The sequence below is a fragment of the Aethalodelphis obliquidens genome, unplaced genomic scaffold (genome assembly GCF_003676395.1).
Source record: "Aethalodelphis obliquidens isolate GAN/ISIS:26980383/991018 unplaced genomic scaffold, ASM367639v1 scaffold69, whole genome shotgun sequence".
Taxonomy (NCBI): domain Eukaryota; kingdom Metazoa; phylum Chordata; class Mammalia; order Artiodactyla; family Delphinidae; genus Aethalodelphis; species Aethalodelphis obliquidens.
In genome coordinates, this window is record NW_020838013.1 from 389,821 (window position 1) to 411,278 (window position 21,458).

The 21,458-nt window shown below is 62.0% G+C and overlaps 1 protein-coding gene across 2 annotated transcripts in view; it reads left to right on the plus strand.

Moving 5' to 3' along the window:
- DAGLA (diacylglycerol lipase alpha) overlaps positions 1-21,458 on the plus strand; it is a 61,543-nt gene that overhangs the window by 17,347 nt on the left and 22,738 nt on the right. For both annotated transcript variants that reach the window (XM_027090264.1, XM_027090265.1), the window contains exons 2-5: positions 18,139-18,277; positions 18,683-18,894; positions 20,274-20,375; positions 21,069-21,207. In XM_027090264.1, the coding sequence (XP_026946065.1) occupies positions 18,183-18,277; positions 18,683-18,894; positions 20,274-20,375; positions 21,069-21,207 (548 nt within the window). In that variant the 5' untranslated portion in view covers positions 18,139-18,182. The remainder of the gene's footprint in view (positions 1-18,138; positions 18,278-18,682; positions 18,895-20,273; positions 20,376-21,068; positions 21,208-21,458) is intronic.

Consider the following 21,458-nt stretch of genomic DNA (forward strand, 5'->3'; position numbering starts at 1 on the left):
TGCAGCCCCCGAAGCCGCCTCTGACTGTGGTGAAGCTTGGTGCTCAGAGCGTGGACAGTGTCCAAGGGAGGGGAAACCTCGAGCCCCCATCTGCCTCGTCAGGGAAGCCGTCTTGCCCAGGTTCCCACACTCCGTCTTAAGTCTCTTTGGCCAAACAGGCCAGCAGCGTGATCTCAGAAGAACAAGGGCCTGGGCCTGGTTTGACTTTTCTTGAGCAGCTGTTAGGCACCAGGCACTGTCTGGGTGCCACGGACACAGGCAGAAGGTGCAGCCCCGCCCTCTAGGAGCTCCCAGCCTGGTGGGGAACCAGGGTACCCGGGGCAGAAATGGAGGGGCGCTGATCAGGTCTGCCTCGGGGTTGGCAGGCTTCCATGGGCTTCACTGAGGAGGTGGTGTTTAGGCTAAGCCCTGACGGGCTGAGGAGTTCCCAGGAGAATAGGATTAGAAAAGGCATCCTGTGCAGCGAGAAGGGCCTGTGCAAAGGCACGGAGGCATGAAGAGCTCAGACCCTGCAGAGCGCTCGACTGTGGCGAGTGGTAGAGCAGATAAAGGCCAAGCTACTTCATCAGCGTGAGCCGTTCAACCCCAGGGTGGGGTCTGCCAGGAGGGGCAGACAGTGCCCCTCTGGCTGCTTGTGGGGCAGGGCCAGCCTGAAGCAGGAGCCCTGCATGGGGGCCAGTGGGGCCCTAAGCAGCTGGAGGGAGTTCCGGGATCTGACTGCCCTGACTGCCCTGGCTGCCCTGGCTGCCCTGACTGCCCTGGCTGCCCTGGCTGCCCTGGCTGCCCTGAGTTTGGGACCAGCAGGAGCAGCCCCTGCTGGTGGAGCATCCCCTGCTGGTGAAGCAGCCCCTGCTGGTTGAGCCATAGGTTAGAAGTCTCCCCCAGGGGCTGAGGCCAGGAGGCGATGAATGAGCATGCCCTCGGAGGGTGTGGTGCAGACTTCCACGGTGCTGCCCCTCGTTCTGTGACCTGTCCCAGCTTCACCCCACATCCATGTGGCACTGGACAGAGCCCCCATGAATCGAGACCCTAGTCTATGCCAAACTGCACTAAGTGCTCCCACGCGGGCCTCCTCCCATTTAACCCTCATGAGAGCGGTGCACGTGGGCATCACCCCAAGGTCCTGAGACTTGTTCAGAGTCACCCAGCCAGGATGTGGCCAAGCTCCAGGCCCAGGTCAGCCTGACCCTCCCCTTGCACGCCTCCTGCGGGGTTACGTACCCTGTCCCCTAGAGAAGTCTCGGTGTGCAGGGCGGGGTGGGGGTGACCCACAGTATTTGCTTTTCCCAGCCCTGCTTTTGCTGCGCCGCCAGCACCTGGCTGACTGTTTGCCCAAGGGTTCGTCCTCCAGGAAGATGGGTGGGGCTGGACGGGGGTGGCAGGCAAGTGGTCCGCTGCTTCTGGGCTTCCAGCCTTTTTGCATAACTGAGAAGGGCTGCACTGCCCATAAGCGCCACACCCTGCAGTCCACGATGCTGCCCCAGCAGTGCCTGGCCTCGCCCACGCAGAGCATGTGACTTTGCAGTGCTGGGCCTGGCATGCCTGGCATGCCAGGGCAGCAGTCGCAGCAGCAGCTGGACAGTCAGCAAGGAGCAAGAGAGGTCCCCAGAGCCCTTGTGTCAGGGCACCAGTGTGGAGGCGAGGGGTGGCATCAATGGGACTTTTGTGTGGCCAGGGTCAGAGGAGCACATGGCCCAAGCCAGGAGCGTTCCACCAGACCCTTCTGCCCCTTCCTTTCCTGGGGTTGCTGCGCCTGTCCACGGCCCCTGCCCTTCCTCCCAGCGAGGAGAGCCTGCCTGGATTCAACCAATCCCTGGCCTGCCCTCACCCCCTTTCAGAAGAATCAGCCCCAAGAACTTCCCTGGCCCTGGGCCCTCCCCTCCGCCTGCCCTCCTGAGAGTGGCTTTCACTGACCCCGAATGTGCTGGCGGCTCCCTGAGGCCAGGGGCCTGGTCCTCGGGGCCAAGGGAAACAGATCAGGTAAACAGAGGCTGGGAGGGCCTGGTGTCCCAGGGGAGAGGGAGCCCTTTCTTCCCCGGAGCTGGGACCCCAGGGAGACGCCTGCATTAGCTGGGCAGGGAGCCGCCACCTCCCTCCCTGCAGTCTTGCCTGTGGCTTCGGTCCTGGGAGAATGAGGAATCTCGCCTCACTGCAGGGTGCCCACCTTGCTTTGCACTGTGGCCTTTAGCAAGCCCACTGCTGTGGCCTGTGGTCACTCCACCACTTGGTAGCTGTCAGACAAGCGGTGAGGAATAGCAGGCTGTCGCCAAGAGGCTGTACTGTACCCACCATGGGCAAAGAGCTCCGTACGCAGAGGGGAGCCAGGAGAGCGTCCTCGCTCAGGCTTGGGGACAGCCTTCGCAGGTGGGCACAGCTGCAAGTCACCCATGCTGGCCCCTGGGGGGCCGGCTGTGTGCTGGGGCTGGGGAGGCAGCCTGGTCCCTCCACCACCACCTCTTACCTGGGGAGCAAGGCTGACATGGAAGAGGGGAGTCTCCTTCTAAGTCACAGTGGCCGCCAGGCCCTGCCCAGCCCTCTCTCCTGCTGCTGGTCAGGGGTGGGTGCCCGCTTGGGGACGGACACAGAGTCTGCAAGCTCGGGAGGCATTTTAAACAGCCCCATGGTCAGGCCTTTCATCCAGAAGGAGGCTCCTTAATGTACCCTGTGCTCGAGCCCCTTTTACAGGAAGCGGGGCTCCGAGAGGTTGCACCTGGCCCACAGTTAGTAGCAGCCGAGCCCATACCAAGCCTGGATTCTCTGCCAGCGAGCCCCATGCGTCTCCCCCTCTGCCCCCGACTGAAACCAAAGTGCTAATAAATGAGCACATCGATACATAATTCATCCCACCTGGGATCCCTCTGGCCTTTTTTCTCTGAGGAACTCTGAGCCCTTCCCAGACGTGATCTCATGTGTCCTCCCAAGGCCCAGAAGAGTTGAGAGGAGGCCAGGCGCTGAGGTGGTGGAAGGGCCGCACAGAGCGGGCCACGGGGCCTAGAAACCAGCCTGCCCGCTGTCCAGGCCCCCTTTAGCCCCCTGCCTCTGGTAGGGGAGATGCTGGGGCGGGGACGTGTCTCCCGGTGGGCCTGTGCTCTGCCTCTGGTCTCCCGATTGTGCAGGTGTGAGCCAGGAGGAGAAGGGACGCTGGGAGAATCCTGATGGGGCCCCACGGGGGGATGTGGGGGGGGATGTCGAAGCCCAGGGCTCTGTCTTAAGGGGAAGTAATCTCGTTGTGAGGCTTTTTATAGTGCTTTCCTTCTAAGAAGCCTCCGCTCTGTCTTGTTTGTTCTCCTCACATTCCTAGGAAGTTGGCAGAGAGCAGATGAGGGTCACGGGGAGGAGGCAGAATGAGGATCTGCAGGGCAGGCCCTTCACCAAGTCGTCTCCTGTCCCCCAGCAGCCCAGGAGGCAGCCACTGTTCCCGTCTCCATTGTCTGGAGAGGAGCGAGGCTTAGAGGCTCCAGGGTCACAGGCAAGTCACTGACGGCCTAGGTTTGGGCCTTGGTTCAGATTGATTTAAAACACTGTGCCTAGAGTGGTCCTTCCTGGCCCATCTCCCTCCCAGGGCAGCTGTTCAGTGGCATCAGTATTTCAGCATCTTCCCTGGGATTGTGTCCCCCAGGCAGAGGCCGAGGGCCCTTGGCACTTGAGCGTTCAGGGGAATTAAAAAGCGAGTCCTGGGGAAACGGGAGATCGCTGAGGCTCTAAGAGGGGAGTCATTCCCCAGGCGCTCCCTTTCCTCCTCGCTGACAGCGGGCCCCAGGATCCTGGGGAGCCCCCCTGGCCACCCGGGCTGCAGGCACATGGGTCCCTCAGGGACCCTGTCTCTGGGAGGGGACTCGAGTGCCCACTGCGTCCCGAGAGCACGGCCCGCAGTGCCCTCCCCGCTGATGTGCGCCCGCCCCCCAGTGGCAGGTGGGCACTACAAGCCACCCCCCCACGGACAGGCCAGCTCATCAGTGCAGTGGAGCCCCTCAGTGGGGTGTGGGGCTGGGGTGGTGGTTGACCAGCAGACAGAGACACCCTCTTCCCGAGCCTGTTTCCCCTCCTGTAGGGGGTTCCCATCAACTCTGAGGTCTCCTCTGCCTGAGTTACGCGCCCCCCCCCCCACCCCGCGTGGCCGTATCTGTGGTCAGAGCCAGTGGCCGGAAGAGTCAGGAGTTGAACATTGAAGGAGAAATGCCTCCAACCTCAAGCTCATTGTGGCGAGCCCTCAGGTGTGGGAGCAGAGCCCAGGGACCACCCCTGAATGGGTGCCTGCTGGACCGACACCCTGGCCTGTGGCACACCCGAGGGCAGGACTGGGCCGAGCTGAAGCTCTGGGGAGTGCGTTCCCCCAGGAGCAGGGGAAGCAGGGCGTGGTCCATCCTTCCCGGACTGCAGGAAGCGCTCCAGAGCCCGCCGGCCCGGTGTCTCAGGGCTCCGAGGGCTGCTGCAGTGCCGGCCCCTCTGCCTGTCCAGCTGCACAGCAGTCAGGCTGGGGCATCCTCGGCAGCGCCCGTCCCGTCTGTCACCACTGTCTGCTGAAGCTCAGTCTGAGCCCTGCTCCTCTCCCCACCCCCGTCGTGCCCGCCCTGGCCCAGAGTTTCCCACTGCTCCCAGGATGAAGCCTGGCTCACGAGACCCCAGGAGCGTCTCCAGCTTGGCCCTCCCGTCTGGCCAGTCTGGTCTTTAATCCGCGTCCTCCAGGCTCTGCACACGGGCCTCTTCCATGTGTTCCCCCGCTACCCTCTCTCTGTGGCCGCCTTATTCCGTCTTATCCTTCAGATCTCAGCTCCGGCTCCCAGCTCTTAAGACAGCTGCCCCTCACCTCCCTGCTCAGGCTCTGACACGACCCCTCTTCTGAGCACAGGTCATAGAATTTTTCACCGTTGTGTGTGAAGATTAGCTTGAAACCTCTTTCCTTCTAGCCTGTCAGCTCCGGGAGGGCTGGACCCACCTGGGCCTTTATTTACTGCCGTGGCCCCTGGCATGTAGCGGGCACTCCGTGCGGTGGAGGGTGGAGGGTGGCTGCATGCGTGAACTTAATTTTTACTAGGCTTCACCTGTGTTCACACCCCCAGGCCCCACCTGGGGAGCTGTTCCCAGCCTCTTCTCGCCTCACATCCTGGTGCCACCCTGAGCCCGGGATCTGAAACCAAACTCTGGCCACATGTGAGGGCTAGGGTCCTCACCGCTGCCGGGCCCGGGGCCGCCTCATGTCCTGTGCTCCTGGGTCAGCCCAGCCTGGGGTTTGGGGCCCGGGTCCGCCTGGGGTCTCTTGAGGAGGGAAGGGCTCACTCAGACGCCTGCCACCGATTAGAAGAAGGACAGTCACAGTCGAGTGCATCCAGGGAGGCTTCTGGGGAGATGGCAAGTTTGGAAGCCAGGTGGGGTTGCCGAGGAGCCGTGGACTGAGGAGGGGGCCGGGGGCCCGGGGTCAAGGGGCCTTGGAGCCTTCGGGCTTGAGGACGGAGGCTGTGGTGGATGGTTACGGGCCTCGCCTCCTGTCTCCTCTCTGGGTCGGCCAGGCCTTCGCTCTCTGGGGACCCAGTGTCCCCGGCGCTTGCCACCAAGGTGGTAGAAAGGTTGTGGGAGACTTTCTAGCCGCAGCCGTCCCCTCAGTGTCAGGGTCTTCCCAGCCCTGGCGGGGACCCCGCTCAAGGTGGGGATGGGCTGTCGGGCTGCAGGGACGTTCTGGGCGGGCAGCTCCATCTGACGCTGGCAGGGAGGGGCACCCAGGAGGCCCCTGAGCCCACGATTCTAGGTCACCTCCTGCACCATCCAGCGGCAGGAGTGGTATTTATAGCAGCCAGCAGCCGCTGAGGGTGGGGCAGTCAGCAGGAGCCGTGACGCAGGCCGCCCCCCTCCGGTCCCCTAGCTCTTGCCGACTCCCTCACCCCCGCTCCGCCCCACTCCAGAGCCTTCCTGGGCAGGCGGCAAAGGGCTGGGCCTGCCGAGGGAACAGGCATTGCCGCACTCCCCGCCGAGCCCCAGAGGAGACAAGGTGCCACTTTCTGCCTGGCAGGAGCCTGTCCGTCTCCTGAACCCCAGGCGGGCATCCCGTTAGCACTCAGTGCACGGCCCTGCTGGTCTCTCTCGACGGCGCCGTCAGCTCTTGTTGAAAGGTTCGTCCCCTGGAGTCACCAGCAGCTTTGCCGACCTCCCCAGGGCCGGCAGGTGCAGTGAAAGGCCTGTCTCATCCCTACTGGTAGTGGGCAGTTAATGGGGCCATGGGCACCTGCCCCAGGTTGACTGGGAGAGGCCCCGCCAAATGCCCATTAGCTCCCTGCCGTGACCTTGTTAAGTGGTTATGGAGTGCCACGCAGGGCTGGAAGGACGGGCAGCAGTCCAGCCCTCGGTCACCAGGGCTGTGCCAGGCAAGTGGCCGCGGCTCCACCTCCTGCCACACCCAGGGAGGAGGCCAGGAAGCAGAGGCCACAGAAGTGACAGTGTGACGAGGCTGGGGCCCCAGGCCCTGAGGGTGAGTCCTCTGGGAAGGAAAGTGACACCCAGCTCCGGAGCCGGAGGTCGGGCCCTGCTCTCTCCGAGCCTTCACCTGCCCAGATACAGGGCAGGACCGAGGGGCGTGAGGAGGCAGAAGGCTGACCTTTGTCAGGTGCCTGATGGGGTGGCCCCCACTGTGGAGGCCAGTGCTCCCCCCATTTCCAGTCTATGTGGCCCCGAGCCTCTGGGCGCATCCCCCAGGCCAGGAGAGAAGCAGGGGGAGGCCAAGGTTTCCTCCTTGGGGGCCTCCAGTGTAGCGGAGAAGGTGAGGCGGGAGCGCCCGGAGCCTGCGGGAAGGTGGGCTGCCACTTCGCTGGTTAGCCACAGGCTGACCCACCAGGGCTGGGGCTTAAGGCCAGCTGGACAGGCCCTGAGCTTCGCCGGGGAGGAACCCCTGGAGTGAGTGGGCGTCTGGAGAGCAGGAAGCACTGGGCAGGGCCCGCTCCATTGATGAGCAGGAGATGGACATGGGAGCAGGAAGCAGGCTTGCCCAGTGGCAGGGCCGGAGGGGGCTGTTGGTGGAGAGCTCTGTAGCTAATGCTTGGGAGTTTTAATCTCATTTAAAGGGCAGTCAGGAGCCCTAATGCACTTTGGAGGAGGGGGTTGATTTAACTAAAACTGTAAACATGTGTGCGCCTAGCTACTGCTACCAAGCCCCCGCTCTGTGCCGGACCGGCTCTCAGCACTTCACAGCTTTGAACTCACTTTGTCCTCTTCCACGAGGGAGGCGCTGTCATCACCATCCCGTTCTACCGAGGAGGAGGAAGCAGTGGTGGATTCGTCTTGGGAAGTGACTCCGTGCCGTACCGTACTTTGAAGGTCACGGCTCAGTGCGCGTCTGAGTGGACAAAAGCCGGGTCCAGCCCTGTCCTCCATCCAGCGGCCTTCGAGCCCGCACCGCTTCCCGGAGGCCTGTGGTCACGTGCTTGGGTCCGGCTTTGTCATGCCTGGGGAGGTGCGAGGGGATGAGGGGCCTGTAGGAGTCTCTGAGCACCTGGCTCAGTGTTTCCTTTGGCCCTTTGTGGCTCAGGCCAGGCAGACACGTGTGATGGTCGAATTCGCTTGGGCTCCTGGGTGGAGCCGTCCTGCACCAAAATAGCAAGTAGAACTCTAGAAGTCAAGGCCAGAGTGGGCCTGACGGGTCGTCCCGTCCAGGGCCTCTCAAACGTTTCTAAGCACTGAGACCGTTTAACTCAAACACAGTGTTACCAGGAGCCCCAATATGTGAAAGCCGCTCTGACCATGTAGCCTGCAAACCCTAGCCTGCTGTGACCGTCTCCCCTCCTCTGGGGGTGTCTGAGGGCTTCCAGAAACCCACTTGGGAGAGCACTGCCATCCGCTCACTGGGCACAGGAGGGGAGGGCCACAGAGGGGCAGGGCCGGGGCTGAGGCCTGAGGGCCGTTGGAAGCAGCACCTACCACCTCCAGCGATGCTCTGTGGCGGGACAGGACGCCGGCCCTCCGGTCACACGCGGGAACTCTGCAGACCTCCTCCCCCGGGAAAGAGCTTGTGTTACGCAGTCACTCGATCCCTGCCTGCTTCTGCGATGCCCAGGGAATGGTTGAAGTGAAACTCAATAGCCTGAGTGCGGGCCTGTGCCCTAGATGGCCGTGCTGCCCGGGCAGGCGGCCCCTCCGCCGATCCTCCGTGGCCCATGCAGCCTCCTGGAGTCTGGAGAGCATTTCCCCCAGTGCAGGCAGAGGAGGCAGGCGCGATAGGACCGTGATGGCACAGGGTATGCTGGGCGTGGGGGTGGGTTCCCAGAGGGGAGGTGTCAGGCTAGGTGTGCCCGCTTAACATCCTCATTAGCAGCCTCGCTAGGGGGCCCCTCATGAAGTGGAGGGTGCTAATTCCTCTCAGAGGTGTTGCCGCACCTGGAACGGGGAGTCTCTTCTCGGAAGCTCTTGGGAAGCCGGCCAGAGCATTGCAGATGAACTGCCTTCTGGGGGCCCCCCAGGCACTGGCTCGCAGGAGAGCAGAGGCCCTGGGGGAGGTGAGGGGCGAGAGGGCCTGGCGGGGACTGCCGGTAGGATGCAGAACTGGGCATCCAGCCCTCAGGGCATCCAGCCACTGAGCCACTGAGCTGGGAACACAGACAGACAGGGGCATTCCGCAGGAGCACAGGTGTGGCCTTGGGCCGGAGCTCCCCAGTCCCAGCTGAGCCGTGGGATGGTGATTCCCATCTCAGTGGCTCTTCGTGGATTAAGGAGGCAGAGCCAGTGAAGCCTCAGCCTGGCAGGTGGGGCTCCTAGGAGAAGCTGCCATCCCTGCCTGAGAAGGTAGGTCAGGGCATTGTGTAGGCTGGCACGGGTGAGGGCAGGCATGGGTCAGCCTGGTGCCAGGGGTTGGGAGCAGGGCCTTTCCGTGTGGGAGGCTTGACTTCCCTCACGGAGATCAGCGGCCCTGCCACAACTCGGGCAGTGAGGACGAGGTCTGAGCGCTGTCAGGAGAGGTGATGGATAAATAATACTGATATCAACTAATACTTCCCGAGAGCTGAGCACTTCATATGCCTTATTTCACTTACTCCTTACGACTCCCTGTGAGGCGGGGACCTCCATTGTCCTCTTTTGCAGATGAGGAAACTGAGGCTCCGAGAAATGAAGGTCACAGGCAACTAGGAGTGACAGAACCAAGATACAGACTCGGGGCTGTCCCACTCCAGGGCCGGAGGGAAGGCAGCGGCAGGCTCCTTCGATGAGCCGTCACCCTCCAGGTGCACGCATTTGAGAGGGTGGGTTCCAGGGGAGGCGGGGTAAAGACATTTAGCACGTGAGGGACCCTGAGAAGACCACAGGGGCAGCACAGAAAGGACTCCGCCTGGACAGAAACAAACCTGGGCTGGGTGCCTGCATCCATCCACAGACAGACGGGAGGAACTGGCCAGGGGCTGGGAAACCCAGGTGCCGCGAGTGCCCAGCAGGAGGCCAGCAGAGCCTGCCTCTTCCCCGGGCACCAGAATGAGTGTGGGACAAAGGCCATTCCTAGTTTCAGGAAAATAAACAGTCTCCAAGGAAGAATTCAGAAATGAAACCTGGCCTGGCCAGAGGGGAACCTCTTCCACGATGGGAAACAGGTCCATTCCGGCCCAGAACTAAGTAAGCCCCGGTGTAACCGCACCCCCCGCCCCCAAGGAGAGCACGGGGAGGGCTGCGGAGTAGCCACGGGAGGGTCCTGCTGCTTCCCGGGCCCTCCGTCCTCGTCCCCCAGCAGCCAGCCACTCTCCCAGAACAGCTAGTTGATTCCCGGGGAGCTGGTGTCAGTGACAGGGCCCGTGGCAGATGGTAAATTCTGTTTGTTGTAGATGAGTGGAAAATAATTAGCGTGAGAACGAGAAGCTGGAGCCTCTGTGATGAAGGAGCCCTGAGGAGGGCTCGGGAGGGGCTGAGAGCACAGCCTGGAGCCTCGGGCCTGGCCCTCACCAGCTGAGTGACCTTGGGCACGTTTCTTAGCTTCTCTGGGCCTGTTTCCTCATCTGTAAAGTGGGTTAACAATAGCACTCACCTCATAGGGCTGCTCCAAGGACGCCACTGAAGTAGGTAATATCTGTGAGTGGCTTGCTCCTACGGTACCTGGCGTGTAGTAGGTGACACGTAAGAATTTTTTTTAAATAACTGGAGATAGAATAATGGTTGGAGCTATTTCCGGGTCCAGCCCAGCATGACCGTAGCCGTGGCCCCCAGTAGCTGGGGCCCCTCCTTTTCATCCTCTTCCCTGAACTCTGTGCCCAGCTCCCAGATTGCTCTTTCGTGGGGAGGGGCTGTGGCCAGCAAGCACGTGGATGTGGAGAGAACTCAGCAGGGAGGCCTGGCTTCGAAGCCTGGCTTGGCCTCCCACTCCCTGGGTTATTTAACCTTGGAGCCTCGGTTTCCCTATCTGTGACATGAGAACAGCTATACCCACCCATGGGCTCGTGGTGAGGGGCACAGGAGGTGCTTCCCCTGGTCCTTCCAGCCTGCCCTGGTGGGGAGGGCCAGGAAGGGGCTTGCGAGTCTGAGACTCTGCGCGGGGGAGGGGAGCAGAGGCGGCAGCATCCCCCCCGCCCCCACCGTTTCAGTCCCAGGGCCTGGGCGTGTGAGGACCCACCTCTTGCCGAAATCCGGCCTCAGCCCCGGGCTGGCTCGCCTCTACCTTCTGCTTCGGCACAGCTGACGTGTGAAAAGCAGCAGCTTTCCGGCCCCTAACTTGGGTTGCACACACCCAGGCCCAGGCTGGCTGTGCACGTGGCCCCCGGCCCACGCGTGCTCCTTCTCTGTCGCCTCCTTCACTGCCCTGCCCCTCCCCGTGCCTCCCAGAGCCCAGCTTCTGTGTGGGACCCCACACCTGGGAGGGAGAGGGACTCGAAGGGCCGAAGGAACATGTGGGAATAAGGAATCGCACTGAGGGGCAGAGAGTTTTCCTTTTAAGTAACTCAAGGAGGCTACTTTGAAATCCCAGCCCTGCCTCGTCTTTGTCATGGGATCTTCGGGCAAGCCATCGCCCCTCTGTGACCTCGGTTTCTCCATCTGTAAAGCTGGGGCGGTACCCCTACTGTCTGACGAGGCTGGAATAAGAGGACGCATAAAGTTTCTAGCTCTGGGCCCACCACCCACGCACCTCCAGGCAGCCCGTGGACCCACCCCCGACCCCCGGGCTCAGTTTTCCTTATCTGCAGAGTGGGGCCAATGCCCACAGTCTCCCCGTGGTGTTGTGACCAGGAGTCTGGAGCCACAGGAAGACCCGGAGAGCTCTTTGTGGTCCCCGAGGCCATGGCCCCTCACTCCGTGGGGGACACGGGACGCCTGCTCCTGGGTTCAGAAACAGGCCTTTAGCTGAATTCTGCTCCTCAGAAGCAGCAGTTAAAACATGGGCTCTGGAACTAGGCTGTGTGACCTGGAGCAAGTCACTTCATCTCATCTGTAAAACATGGTAATAGCAGTGCCTACCTCACGGTTACTATGAGGATTAAGTGAGTTATGTTTGCAAAGGGCTTAGACAAGACCCAAGACATGGTAGGCAACTGACAAACGCTGGAGGGAGCAGAACACCTGGGTCCCCAACTTCAGGTGGGCTGAGCTCTCCTCCGTCGCCCTGGAACCGCCCTGCAGCCTCGTGAAATGATTCTAGTTAATGCGTGCGGACCCCTCTCTCCGCAGGTGCTCCCTCACGCGAGCCTCACGAGCCAGCGGAGATGAACTAGCTCCCCTAACTAGCCACACAGCTGAGAAGTGGAGGTGCTGGGATTTGACCATCCCTGGAGCCCGTGCCCTGGACACGGCTCAAGAGTGCAGGAGCCGTCTGCCAGCCCACGCAGGCCAGAGGGCAGCCCCTGGTGAGCCCGCCCCAGCTGGGACAGAACCTCTGGGGGCCACCACTTGCCCTGCAGGCTGCCCGGGGTCCAGTCTCCCTGCAGTCAGATGCACCCCTCAAGACTAGACAAGCTCCAGCGCCCGACACAGCCCCAGAGGGTTTAGCAGGCAGCAGGTACCTGCCCCTTTCACTGTTTTTGAAGCATCTTCTCATTTCAAAGCCCTGTCACATGGGGCATCCCATTCATTATGGGAATGGGGGTCCTGGGCCCTCCCCTCAGGGCCCCAAGGATCGCAACACCTTACTAAAAGCTAGAAGAGTCCTTACCCAATTTCCCTTTTAACTCTGGCCACCAGGAAGCGTGGGGTCTAATGATAGTTCTACATGTAGCTCCTGTGAGGGCCTTTATGCCTTACACACGTACAACAATTTCCCTAACCTTCTATTTTAATCTACTTACTTTTTGTTCTGAGGTTTGTTTCTACATTTATATTCCACCTTTTCATTGTTTGTGGTTCCTGTATAGGCACATGCAGCCTTAGCTGTGGATGTAAATAAATATTAACAAATACAAAAATACAAGCCTCCCTTAGTCCAGGCTCCTCATTCTTCAGAAGAGGTAACTGAGGTCTGGAGGGGTGGTGACTTTCTGGCCTGGGGGTGCTGCCCTTGGTCTGGGACTGGCAGCTCTGGCCCAGTCACCAGGCCTCAGCAGGTAGGGCTAAACGGGGTCTAGGGAAGGTGGGCTTGAGGCTGAGGTGTCCTCTTCTTCACCAGCTGAGCTGCAGAGTGATGGGGACCCCACCCGCCGAGAAGGTGGAGAGCTAGCCACTGATGACTCCGCGTGAATCCGTACAAATGATTGATGCCTTCTTTCGGGTTGATCTCCAGCGAGGGAGCTCGTGTGGATTTTGCCGGCTTCCAAGAGAGTTATGTATCAAGAGTGCAAAAGAGAGGATCTCAGCCCAGGCTCCCTGGGGTGACACTGCTAATGGGAGTGCCTCTCGGGGAGCTCGAGAAGGGCGTGCTGTGAGGAGGGGGAAGGGATGGGCCACCTTGGGGACCCTGACTGTGTGTTCTGCACCAGGTGGGAAAGCTGGGAGCCTCTGGGGCCTCTCTGAGCCTTGGTTTACTCTCCCATAAAAGGGGACCCCAGGACTGTTTCCAAGGCCCCTTCCAACGCTGCCGTTCCTGCAGTGGGTGTGGGCTTTGGGCGGCAGAAGGAAGGACCCGTGTCCCTTGCCTGCTCAGCCCGTTGCTCCTCTGAAGGCGTGGGGCAGAGGCGCTGGGCCTCAGCCTCCTCGTTCTTCAGTAGAAATATTTAGTGGAAGAGCCAGATGCACTGAGCACCTAGGCTGTGACGGGTGCTGGCCTAAGTGTATGACTCACTTAACCCTTGTGACAATTCTGAGGCAGCTACTGTTCTTAGCCCCACTTTAGAAATAAGGAACCATGGCACAGAGAGGTTAAGTAACTTGTCCAAGGTCACACAGCCAGTAAGTGCAGAGCCAGGACTCAGACACAGCCTGTTTTTAGAGCATGTGGAGTGAGAGCGAGGCTGTCACCCTGCATCAGTGCTGTGAGGATGGCAGGTGATTAGTCCAGGACATGGGAGGTGCTCAGCTGATGTCAGATGTATCCCGGTGGCCTGGACCCGGCTGTCATCCCTTCCTTCAGGCTCAACTTCTAGCCCATTTTCGGCCCGGATGCCTGAAACCACCTCTGCCAGGTGGGAAGTCTCATGGGCTGACCTAGAGGCTGCTGGTGACACTGGACGGGCCTCCTACAGCATCATCCTGTCCTCTGTGGTTCACACTGACTCTGGTGTCCTGGCCCACCTGCAGGCAAACGAGGTGAACTCCCATGTCCCACCCGCCCCGAGCTGGCACTCTCTGTCCCGGGGGCAGCCTGTGCCCTCCTCCCTTCCCTGGGAGCTCTCAGCACCCCACCAGCTGGGACCCACCGCCAAGGGGCATTCTCCCTGAAACCTGCTCCCTGGACCAAGCCCAAGGGGACCTTAGGATCAGGGGTGAGGCCCAGCCCAGGGCACTTGAAATAGCAGCGCCCCTGCTCAAGGCCCCTGTCAGGGCTCGTATGTGCTCAGTCTGGCCCTTGCTGGTCAGCTGGAGCCAATCATGGGCATCCGCAGCACCTGCCCAAACCCCAGCACCTGGCGCAGATCACCGTGCCACGAAGTCCCCAGAAGCCCCTCAGGAGCCCTGTTGATGTGATGCCCCCCACCCACCCACTGTGAATGGAGCCCTGGGCTCCTGCCGGGACCTATGCAGACCTCTGTGACCTCGTCCCAGCCAGCTTTCGCTGCAGCCTTCCATGGGGGTGCCGTTGTCCCCGTTTTGCGGCTGAAGAAACCAAAGCCCTAGAACAGTTAAGACAGCCAGAGGAGAGGATGGTCAGGGAGAGCGCTGGGGAGCGACATTTCCCCAAAACTGAAGGATTTGAGCGAAGACGGAAGGAGCCATGCCCCCAGCGCTTACGACAGCTGCTTCAGGGGGATGGAGCGGTGGTTTGGAGGGGCCAGGGCTGCCCAGGGGGAGAGGGGGTGTGAAGGAGAGCAATGCTGCAAGGCCCCCGCCCTCCGGGACTCTCGGGTGAGCTGGGACAGGGACGGGCAGCAAGGAATCAGCAGGTGGCCAGGGCTATGCTGGGATGAGGGATCCCATAGGGTGCAGCCTGTTCTGCATGAGAGGAGTGCGGGGTGCTGCCAGGGAGGGTTTCAAGGGGGGCCGACTTTTGGTCGGCCCGAGAAAGATGAGTAGGATTTTGCCCGGCCGAGGAACTGGGGTAAAGAAAGCACAGGTTCCAGTGAGGTGTTTTTAGGGAGCAGCAAGTTTGGGGGGTCAGGAAAGGAGGGTGAGGCAGTGTGAGAAGGGGCTGGAGTGCCTCCCCAGCCAGAAGGCGGCCCTGTGCCTGTCTCTGCCTGGGATCCTTAGGGCTTGGGGAGTATCTTCCTGCTCCAGGATTCAGAGAGGGCAAGGCACCTGCCCAAGGTTGCACAGCCTGCCTGCCAGTTACTGAGGCCATGAGCTGCTGCCTGAGAGGCTTGGACTTTATCCTGCAGACCACTGGAGCCATGGAAGGTTTTTAAAGTAGGGATCAGCACGTGCATCTTAGAAAACAGTTTTGCATTTTGAGAGAGAGGAACTCTGAGAATGGTTAATACTTAACTCGGGGGCCTGAACCTCCATCAAGGAAATTGGGCTTTGTGGGTGGAGGAAGAAGGGGGCCTCGGAGTGCCACTCAAGTCATTCCATCCACGTGTGGGGTTGTCCTGGTGCCTCCCCTCACACCTGCCTCTGTTGGGGGGGTGCCCAGCCAGGGGCATGGGAGGCGCCCAGCAGTGCCCCTGTTCTCCCCCGCCCACCGGCGGGGGCGCCACACCTCCCCTGGAAGTGCCCCTGGTCTGGGTAAGGAAGGGAGGCTGGGCGCTGCCCCCACGGAGGTTTCTGAAGGGCACGGACCCTGTGCCCTAGGGGAGGAGAGCCAGAGGTGGTGCTTTGTGGCAGCCCCGGACCAGGAAGTAGCCTCTGCCCTCCCCCATCCTGAGACATTTCCTCCGGATGAACTCACATCCCCAGCAGGGGAACAGGCCCCCATTGTGAAGGGCCGGGGTCTCGAGAGAAAGGGCGTCTTTCAGGCCCTTAAAAATAGCAGCCCTGGGATGTATGAATCTGCATGGAGTCGAGTGGCCCATCCTCCCCCAGCAGCAGCACAGGCGCTGTCACCCCCCAGCCCACACCGTGACCTGGTGGTGACCAGCTGGAGAATCCACTAGCCCAGGCCGCTGGTCCACCGGCTTCACGCACTCTCCGTCTGCTTCGCCCGCCTGAGCTAAGACCGTCGCTGGCTTTGTCCAGCACTGCTGGGCCCTCTCGTATGGTCCGCACTAGACCCTTAGCAGGTGGGGATAATCGACACTTTACAGATGAGGAAACTGAGGCACAACTAGTAAGTCATACCTTTAGCGGGTGATGGAGCCCGGGTCGGAAGCCAGGCAGCGCTGGGCCTAGGATTCTGCCCAGCTGGGGGCTGGGCCTGGGTGCAGGCTGGAGGGCGCGGGGTGTGGTCCCCAGGCCGGTAATGGGGCACCCGGTGGGGTCAGCCCGCAGCAGCCCTGCCACGTGACCTAGGTTGGACTGGCACTGACCACAGCTGTCGGCTGGGCACTCCCTGAGCCGGGGGACAGAGGCTGCCACTGGCCGTATCACTCCAGGGTCTTGACAGATCTTCGGCCACTTCTGCAGGGGAGCCAGGCTCACCCCACCTCTCCCGCCTGAGAGCAGGTAGGGCGGGGCCGCGTGCACCCGAGGTTGTTAAGTGAATGATACGTGTGAGTTGAGGGAGTTCTAGCCATTCTAGACTCCAAGAGGTGAAGGGCGGGGGTGAGAGCAGGCGATTGGGAAGGGTTCACCCTTGCATCCCTGAGCACGAGATGTTCTAGGCTCCTGGCAGGGCAGCCCTCACCCGCCAGCCCCTCTGGGACAGCCCTCCCCTTCCTCTGCCGGGGTCTGGCCTGATTAGAGCGGTGCTGCAGCACCTGCTGGGACCTCTCAGTCACTTCATTTGTGTGAGGGGCCCCTGAGCCCAACCCCACGCTCCAGCTCACCCTCCGTGGGCCACCTGGAATCAGGGAAGGGCTGTAGAGAGCTGGCGGCTGAAATACCAGCTGTTGGCAGCTCTGCCCTTCCCAGCCCTGCTGCCACCCATGGAGTCCCAGCCCCTCCCATCCCGTCCGTCCTTTCAAACCGGAGCCGTTGCGGTCAGCCGCTTGTCACAGACATAGGACTGGAGCCCCAGCCTCCTGCAGTCCCAGACCCCCACCCCCCGGACACCCCGCCACGCAGCTCCGCGCTCTCCATCCTTCTCCTGCTTCCCAGAATCCGTGCTCCGACTCCTCCTTGGAGAGAGTGGGATGATGTCACTTCCTGAGGGTGGGGGGAGGAGTAGGCACGACCCCAGCAGGCTAGCCCGCCAGCCTGCCCGCCAGGCCGCCACCTCTCTGGGAGCAGCCGGGCAGCGGCTGGATGAAGCGGCTGCACCAGGGAGAGGGCGACCGAGACGGGCTGGGCTGGACGTGCTGGCCGGCCACCTGGCTGCGCACCCCGTCGCCCACCCTGAGGGCCGCGCCCACCGGCCGGGGAGACTTGGCCACTTCCCGAGTGATGCCGGTCTCCGCAGACACTCTTTTTCCCTGGAGCCGTCACCGGGGAGAGGAGGACTTGCCGCCCACCTCTGGACCAGGTGCCATGTAAGCCTCTGCCAGCCTGGGGGCAGCTGCCCACCGGCACCCAGCCTCCCGCAGCAGGGGTTCCTCCGCACAGCTGAGTGCAGGGCTGCCCCGGAGCCCCTCACCCGTGTCTCCCGGGCCCCCCCCCGTGGGGAGCCAACCAGCCGGCGCCCCTGCCCTGGTTCCTAGGGCTCTAGAGAGGGGGGGAGGCCCGGATACCTGGGCCCTCCTCCCTGAGCTTGCCTGTGGCTAACTTGAATTCAGCTACTTCAGAGAGTTGAGATCTGGGCGGTAAAGGCTGCATGGCCCAGGGTGGGTGTGGGAGCGGTGGTCGCCGGGAGGATGGGATACCCGCAGGGCTTGCCCACTGCCCTTCCGGCAGAGGGGCTGGGCACCCCAGCTACACTCCTGACCCCCTGTCCCAACCACGTCCTTCCCTGCCAAGAGGCATAGCTGTGATGGGGAATTCTGTCTGACGGGTGCAAAGTCAAGTCATGGAGCGTGCTCCCAGCATTCCAGCAAAGCACGAAACGGAAGACATCATTCCGCAGATATTTACTGAACACCTACTGTGTGCTGGGCGCTCCCATCCTCCATGTGTCCAGCCCCACGCATGCCCTCACCCCCACCTTCCCCAAGGCCTTCAGCCTTCCACCTGCCCGGCTCGGCGCATGCCGGGAGACAGACTCAGGCTCGGCCTGGGAAGCCCTCACCCACCCCTAAGGACAGAATGAACCGGGCAGCAGGTGGTGGGTGAGGGGGCTCCCTGATCCCATGGAAAGGGAGGCAGGGGTGAGCCCAGGTCTTTAAGGGAGCTGAGCAGTTCCTGTTGGGGTGACCCCAGGCAGAGCTGATCCCAAGGGGTCTGTGCCAGTCCTGCGGGGAGGAGAGTCCTCACGGGTAAGACTGAAGCCAGTGTCTGGCTGCTACAGTTTTAGATATTGGCTCCAGGGGGTGGATACCGTGGGAGGTGGATCCTGCCCAGGGATGGGCCTGAAAGCCCTGGGGCTGTAGGGCCTGGGAGAGATGCCTCTGCTGCTGGGCACACCTGACCAAGAGCGCGGTGGCCCTGGGTGCCGCAGCAGCCCGGGCAGCCTCAGGGTCCTCTGCTCTGTTTCAGGAGGTGAGCGCCAGGCCCGCTGAGCCTCTGCAGAGCTGCCAGCCATGCCCGGGATCGTGGTGTTCCGGCGGCGCTGGTCTGTGGGCAGCGATGACCTCGTCCTGCCAGCCATCTTCCTCTTCCTCCTCCACACCACCTGGTGAGTCTCGGGGCCACGCCACGGGCCTGGAAGGAGGCCTGCTGGCCATCTGTCCCAACCCTGTTGTGTTCCCAGCTCCCCGGAGTTGGTGCTGAAATGGCTATGCCTTTAGGGCAATACCCCCGTGGAGCCCAGAGACCCCGCCTGGCCACCGCCGGACCTGACCCCAGCACTGGGCAGAGCCGCTGTGCTGTCTGCCCACGGCTGGTGGCTGGGCCCCCCGCTCTCGTTCCCCTGTCCCTGGATGCCCGTGTCCTCAGAGGGACTTGCTGCCAGGTAGACAGGGGTCCTGCTCCCGGAGCAGTGAAGCCCTCCACCCTGCGTCCAGGCTGCGTGCGGCTGCCCGCCGGAGGCCGTGGGAGGTGCGTGGGCCGCCCGGCCCCTCTCACGTGCACGTTCCCCCAGGTTTGTGATCCTGTCCGTGGTGCTCTTCGGCCTGGTCTACAACCCGAACGAGGCCTGCTCCCTGAACCTGGTGGACCACGGCCGCGGTTACCTGGGCATTTTGCTGAGCTGCATGATCGCTGAGATGGCCATCATCTGGCTGAGCATGCGCGGCGGCATCCTCTACACGGAGCCCCGCGAATCCATGCAGTACGTGCTCTACGTGCGCCTGGGTAAGGGCCCCCTGCCGTGGGTGAGGGGGCCGCTCCGGCCCACCCCCACCCCCTCCCTCCTCCTGGGCCCAGCGTTCTTTCGGCCACACGCGATGGGCTGGGCCCTGTGCCAGCACCAGGGCCAGCAGCGAACAGGCAGACTTACTGGGCCCGGTTCTGGACCGGGGGTGGGCAGACTGCGGCCTGAGGGCCAAGCGCAGCCCGCCGTCTGTTTTTTAAATAAAGTTTTATTGGAACCCAGCCACACTCATTCATTTAGTACTTATTGCCTCTGGCTGCTTTTGCATGACCACAGCAGAGCCGAGAAGTTGTGACGGACGTTATGACCCACAACATCTAAAAATGTTATTTACTCTACGGCCCTTTACAGAAAAAGGTTGCCGACCGCTGCCCCGTCTAGGCTGTGCATATCCTTCAGCTGCTTTGTGACCCTTCCCCAAACAGCCCCCCATCCTCCCAGGGAAGCCCCTCAGGGGCCTGGACCAGCTCCCGGAGGACCCGCCTGTCTCCTCTTCCTTGGGCTCGGGTCCCAGCCGCCTCTCCCAGTCACTCCGGGTGGATACTCTTGTGCTCCTGTGGCCTCTGCTAAGTCCTCTTCCCGTGTTAACTCAGGGAGGAGCCATTGTTGGCCTCATTTTGCAGATGAGGAATCCGGGGCCCAGGGAGGTTACTTTGCTCGCTTAAGGTCACATGGCTAGAAAGCATGTGAGTGTCAGAGCTGAGATTTGAACCCAAGTTGTCTGGCTCTAAAGCCTGGGCTCTCGGCTGCCACACTGGGATGGCTGTAGAGCTGGGGCTTCCAATGCTGCCCCCTGGGGGGCCGTCAATTCTCCCACCTGCCCCCCTAACCCCATCTCAGCCCTGGGCCCACTGCTCTGGTCTGGGCAGGGCACCTTGGGCAGCTGGCTGCTGGGGCCCTTTCCCTCTCCTGCCTCAAGTGCCAGAGGCCTCCTCCTGGGAATAGCAGTTTCCATGAAATGAACACCCCGTCACCCAGTCCTCACAGCCCTGTACCATGGACCTTGTCACCCCCATTTTACAGACGAGGAAACGGAGGCTCAGAGAGATTAGGTAACTTGCCTAAGATGCGTCTGATCCCAGAGTTCATGGATATAGTTCTCATTCCCGAACGAACAGAGAAACGCCTCTTCGTCATGCACCTTTGCAGTCACCTTCTCAGGGGGACGTCGGGGCCTGAGGGCACATGAGTAGAACCGGTGGTGGGACAGCCACACCCCCTGGGCCCTCTGCGCCACGAGGCCTGTGTGGCAGGGGCGGCGGGCAGTCTACTGTGCTGGCCAGGCATCCTGTGACAGGGGGAGCCGGGCCCAGGTTCCAGGGCCTCCCGTCCTTCAGCTGGGGCCCTCCTCTCCTTGCAGCCATCCTGGTGATCGAGTTCATCTACGCCATCGTGGGCATCGTCTGGCTCACCCAGTACTACACCTCCTGCAATGACCTCACTGCCAAAAACGTCACGCTCGGTATGTTGGTCGGCCCGGGGGTGGAGGGGCTGGGGCCAGCCCTGACCCTAACCCTAACCCTAACCCTAACCCTAACCCTAACCCTAACCCTAACCCTGGCATGGAGGGCACAGGACCAGGTTAGACAGGGCAGCCCACGGATGGAGGGGCCGGGGCCAGCCCTAACCCTAACCCTAACCCTAACCCTGGCATGGAGGGCACAGGGCCAGGTTAGACAGGGCAGCCCCGGGATGGAGGGGACGGGGTCAGCCCTAACCCTAACCCTAACCCTAACCCTGGCGTGGAGGGCACAGGGCCAGGTTAGACAGGGCAGCCCTGGGGTGCAGGGAACAGGTCAGGTTAGAGAATAGGAAGCTCAGGCACTGTGAGAGGGAAACAGTTTCCATGAGGACGCCAGGCAGTCTGCCATACCCCCTTGGGGAACCCTGGGTTTCGGGGGCAGCAGCAGGCACAGCGCTGCCCAGGGCTCCCGAAACCCACACAGCTGTCTGCTCGTGCCAAGGATGGGCCTTGGGGTCACAGCTCAGCCAGGGGGGACGGCTGTGTGGCCAGAGGCTAGGGCCAGGGCCTTTGGAGCCTTGCTCTTGGGCCCCAGAAGCAGTTGGGGGTAGGGAGGCTGCAGTGCCCCTTCTTCAGAGCCAGAGCGGTGTCCCCAGCACCATGACCCTTGGCTTCCCACGGCCGCCTCCACAGGGATGGTTGTCTGCAACTGGGTGGTCATCCTGAGCGTCTGTATCACCGTCCTCTGCGTCTTCGACCCCACGGGCCGCACCTTCGTCAAGCTGAGGGCCACCAAGAGGAGGCAGCGCAACCTGCGGACCTACAACCTGCGGTCAGTGGGCCGGGCGGGCGGGCGTCCCCCGCGGGGTTTGCCGACGGTGGACAGAGGCCGGCCCCACGCCTCTCTCCCGGCGTCTAAACCTGTGTGAGCCCCGGGCGCCGGCCAAAGGCTTACCTCAGGTTCCTGGTCTGTAAAGTGGGAACCGCAGTAATTCCTGCCTCGTGCTCTGCTGTGAGGTTTAACGGAGTGATTAACACCGTGCTCATGGGAGGTTCGTGCTCAGTAAATGGTAGCCACTGTCA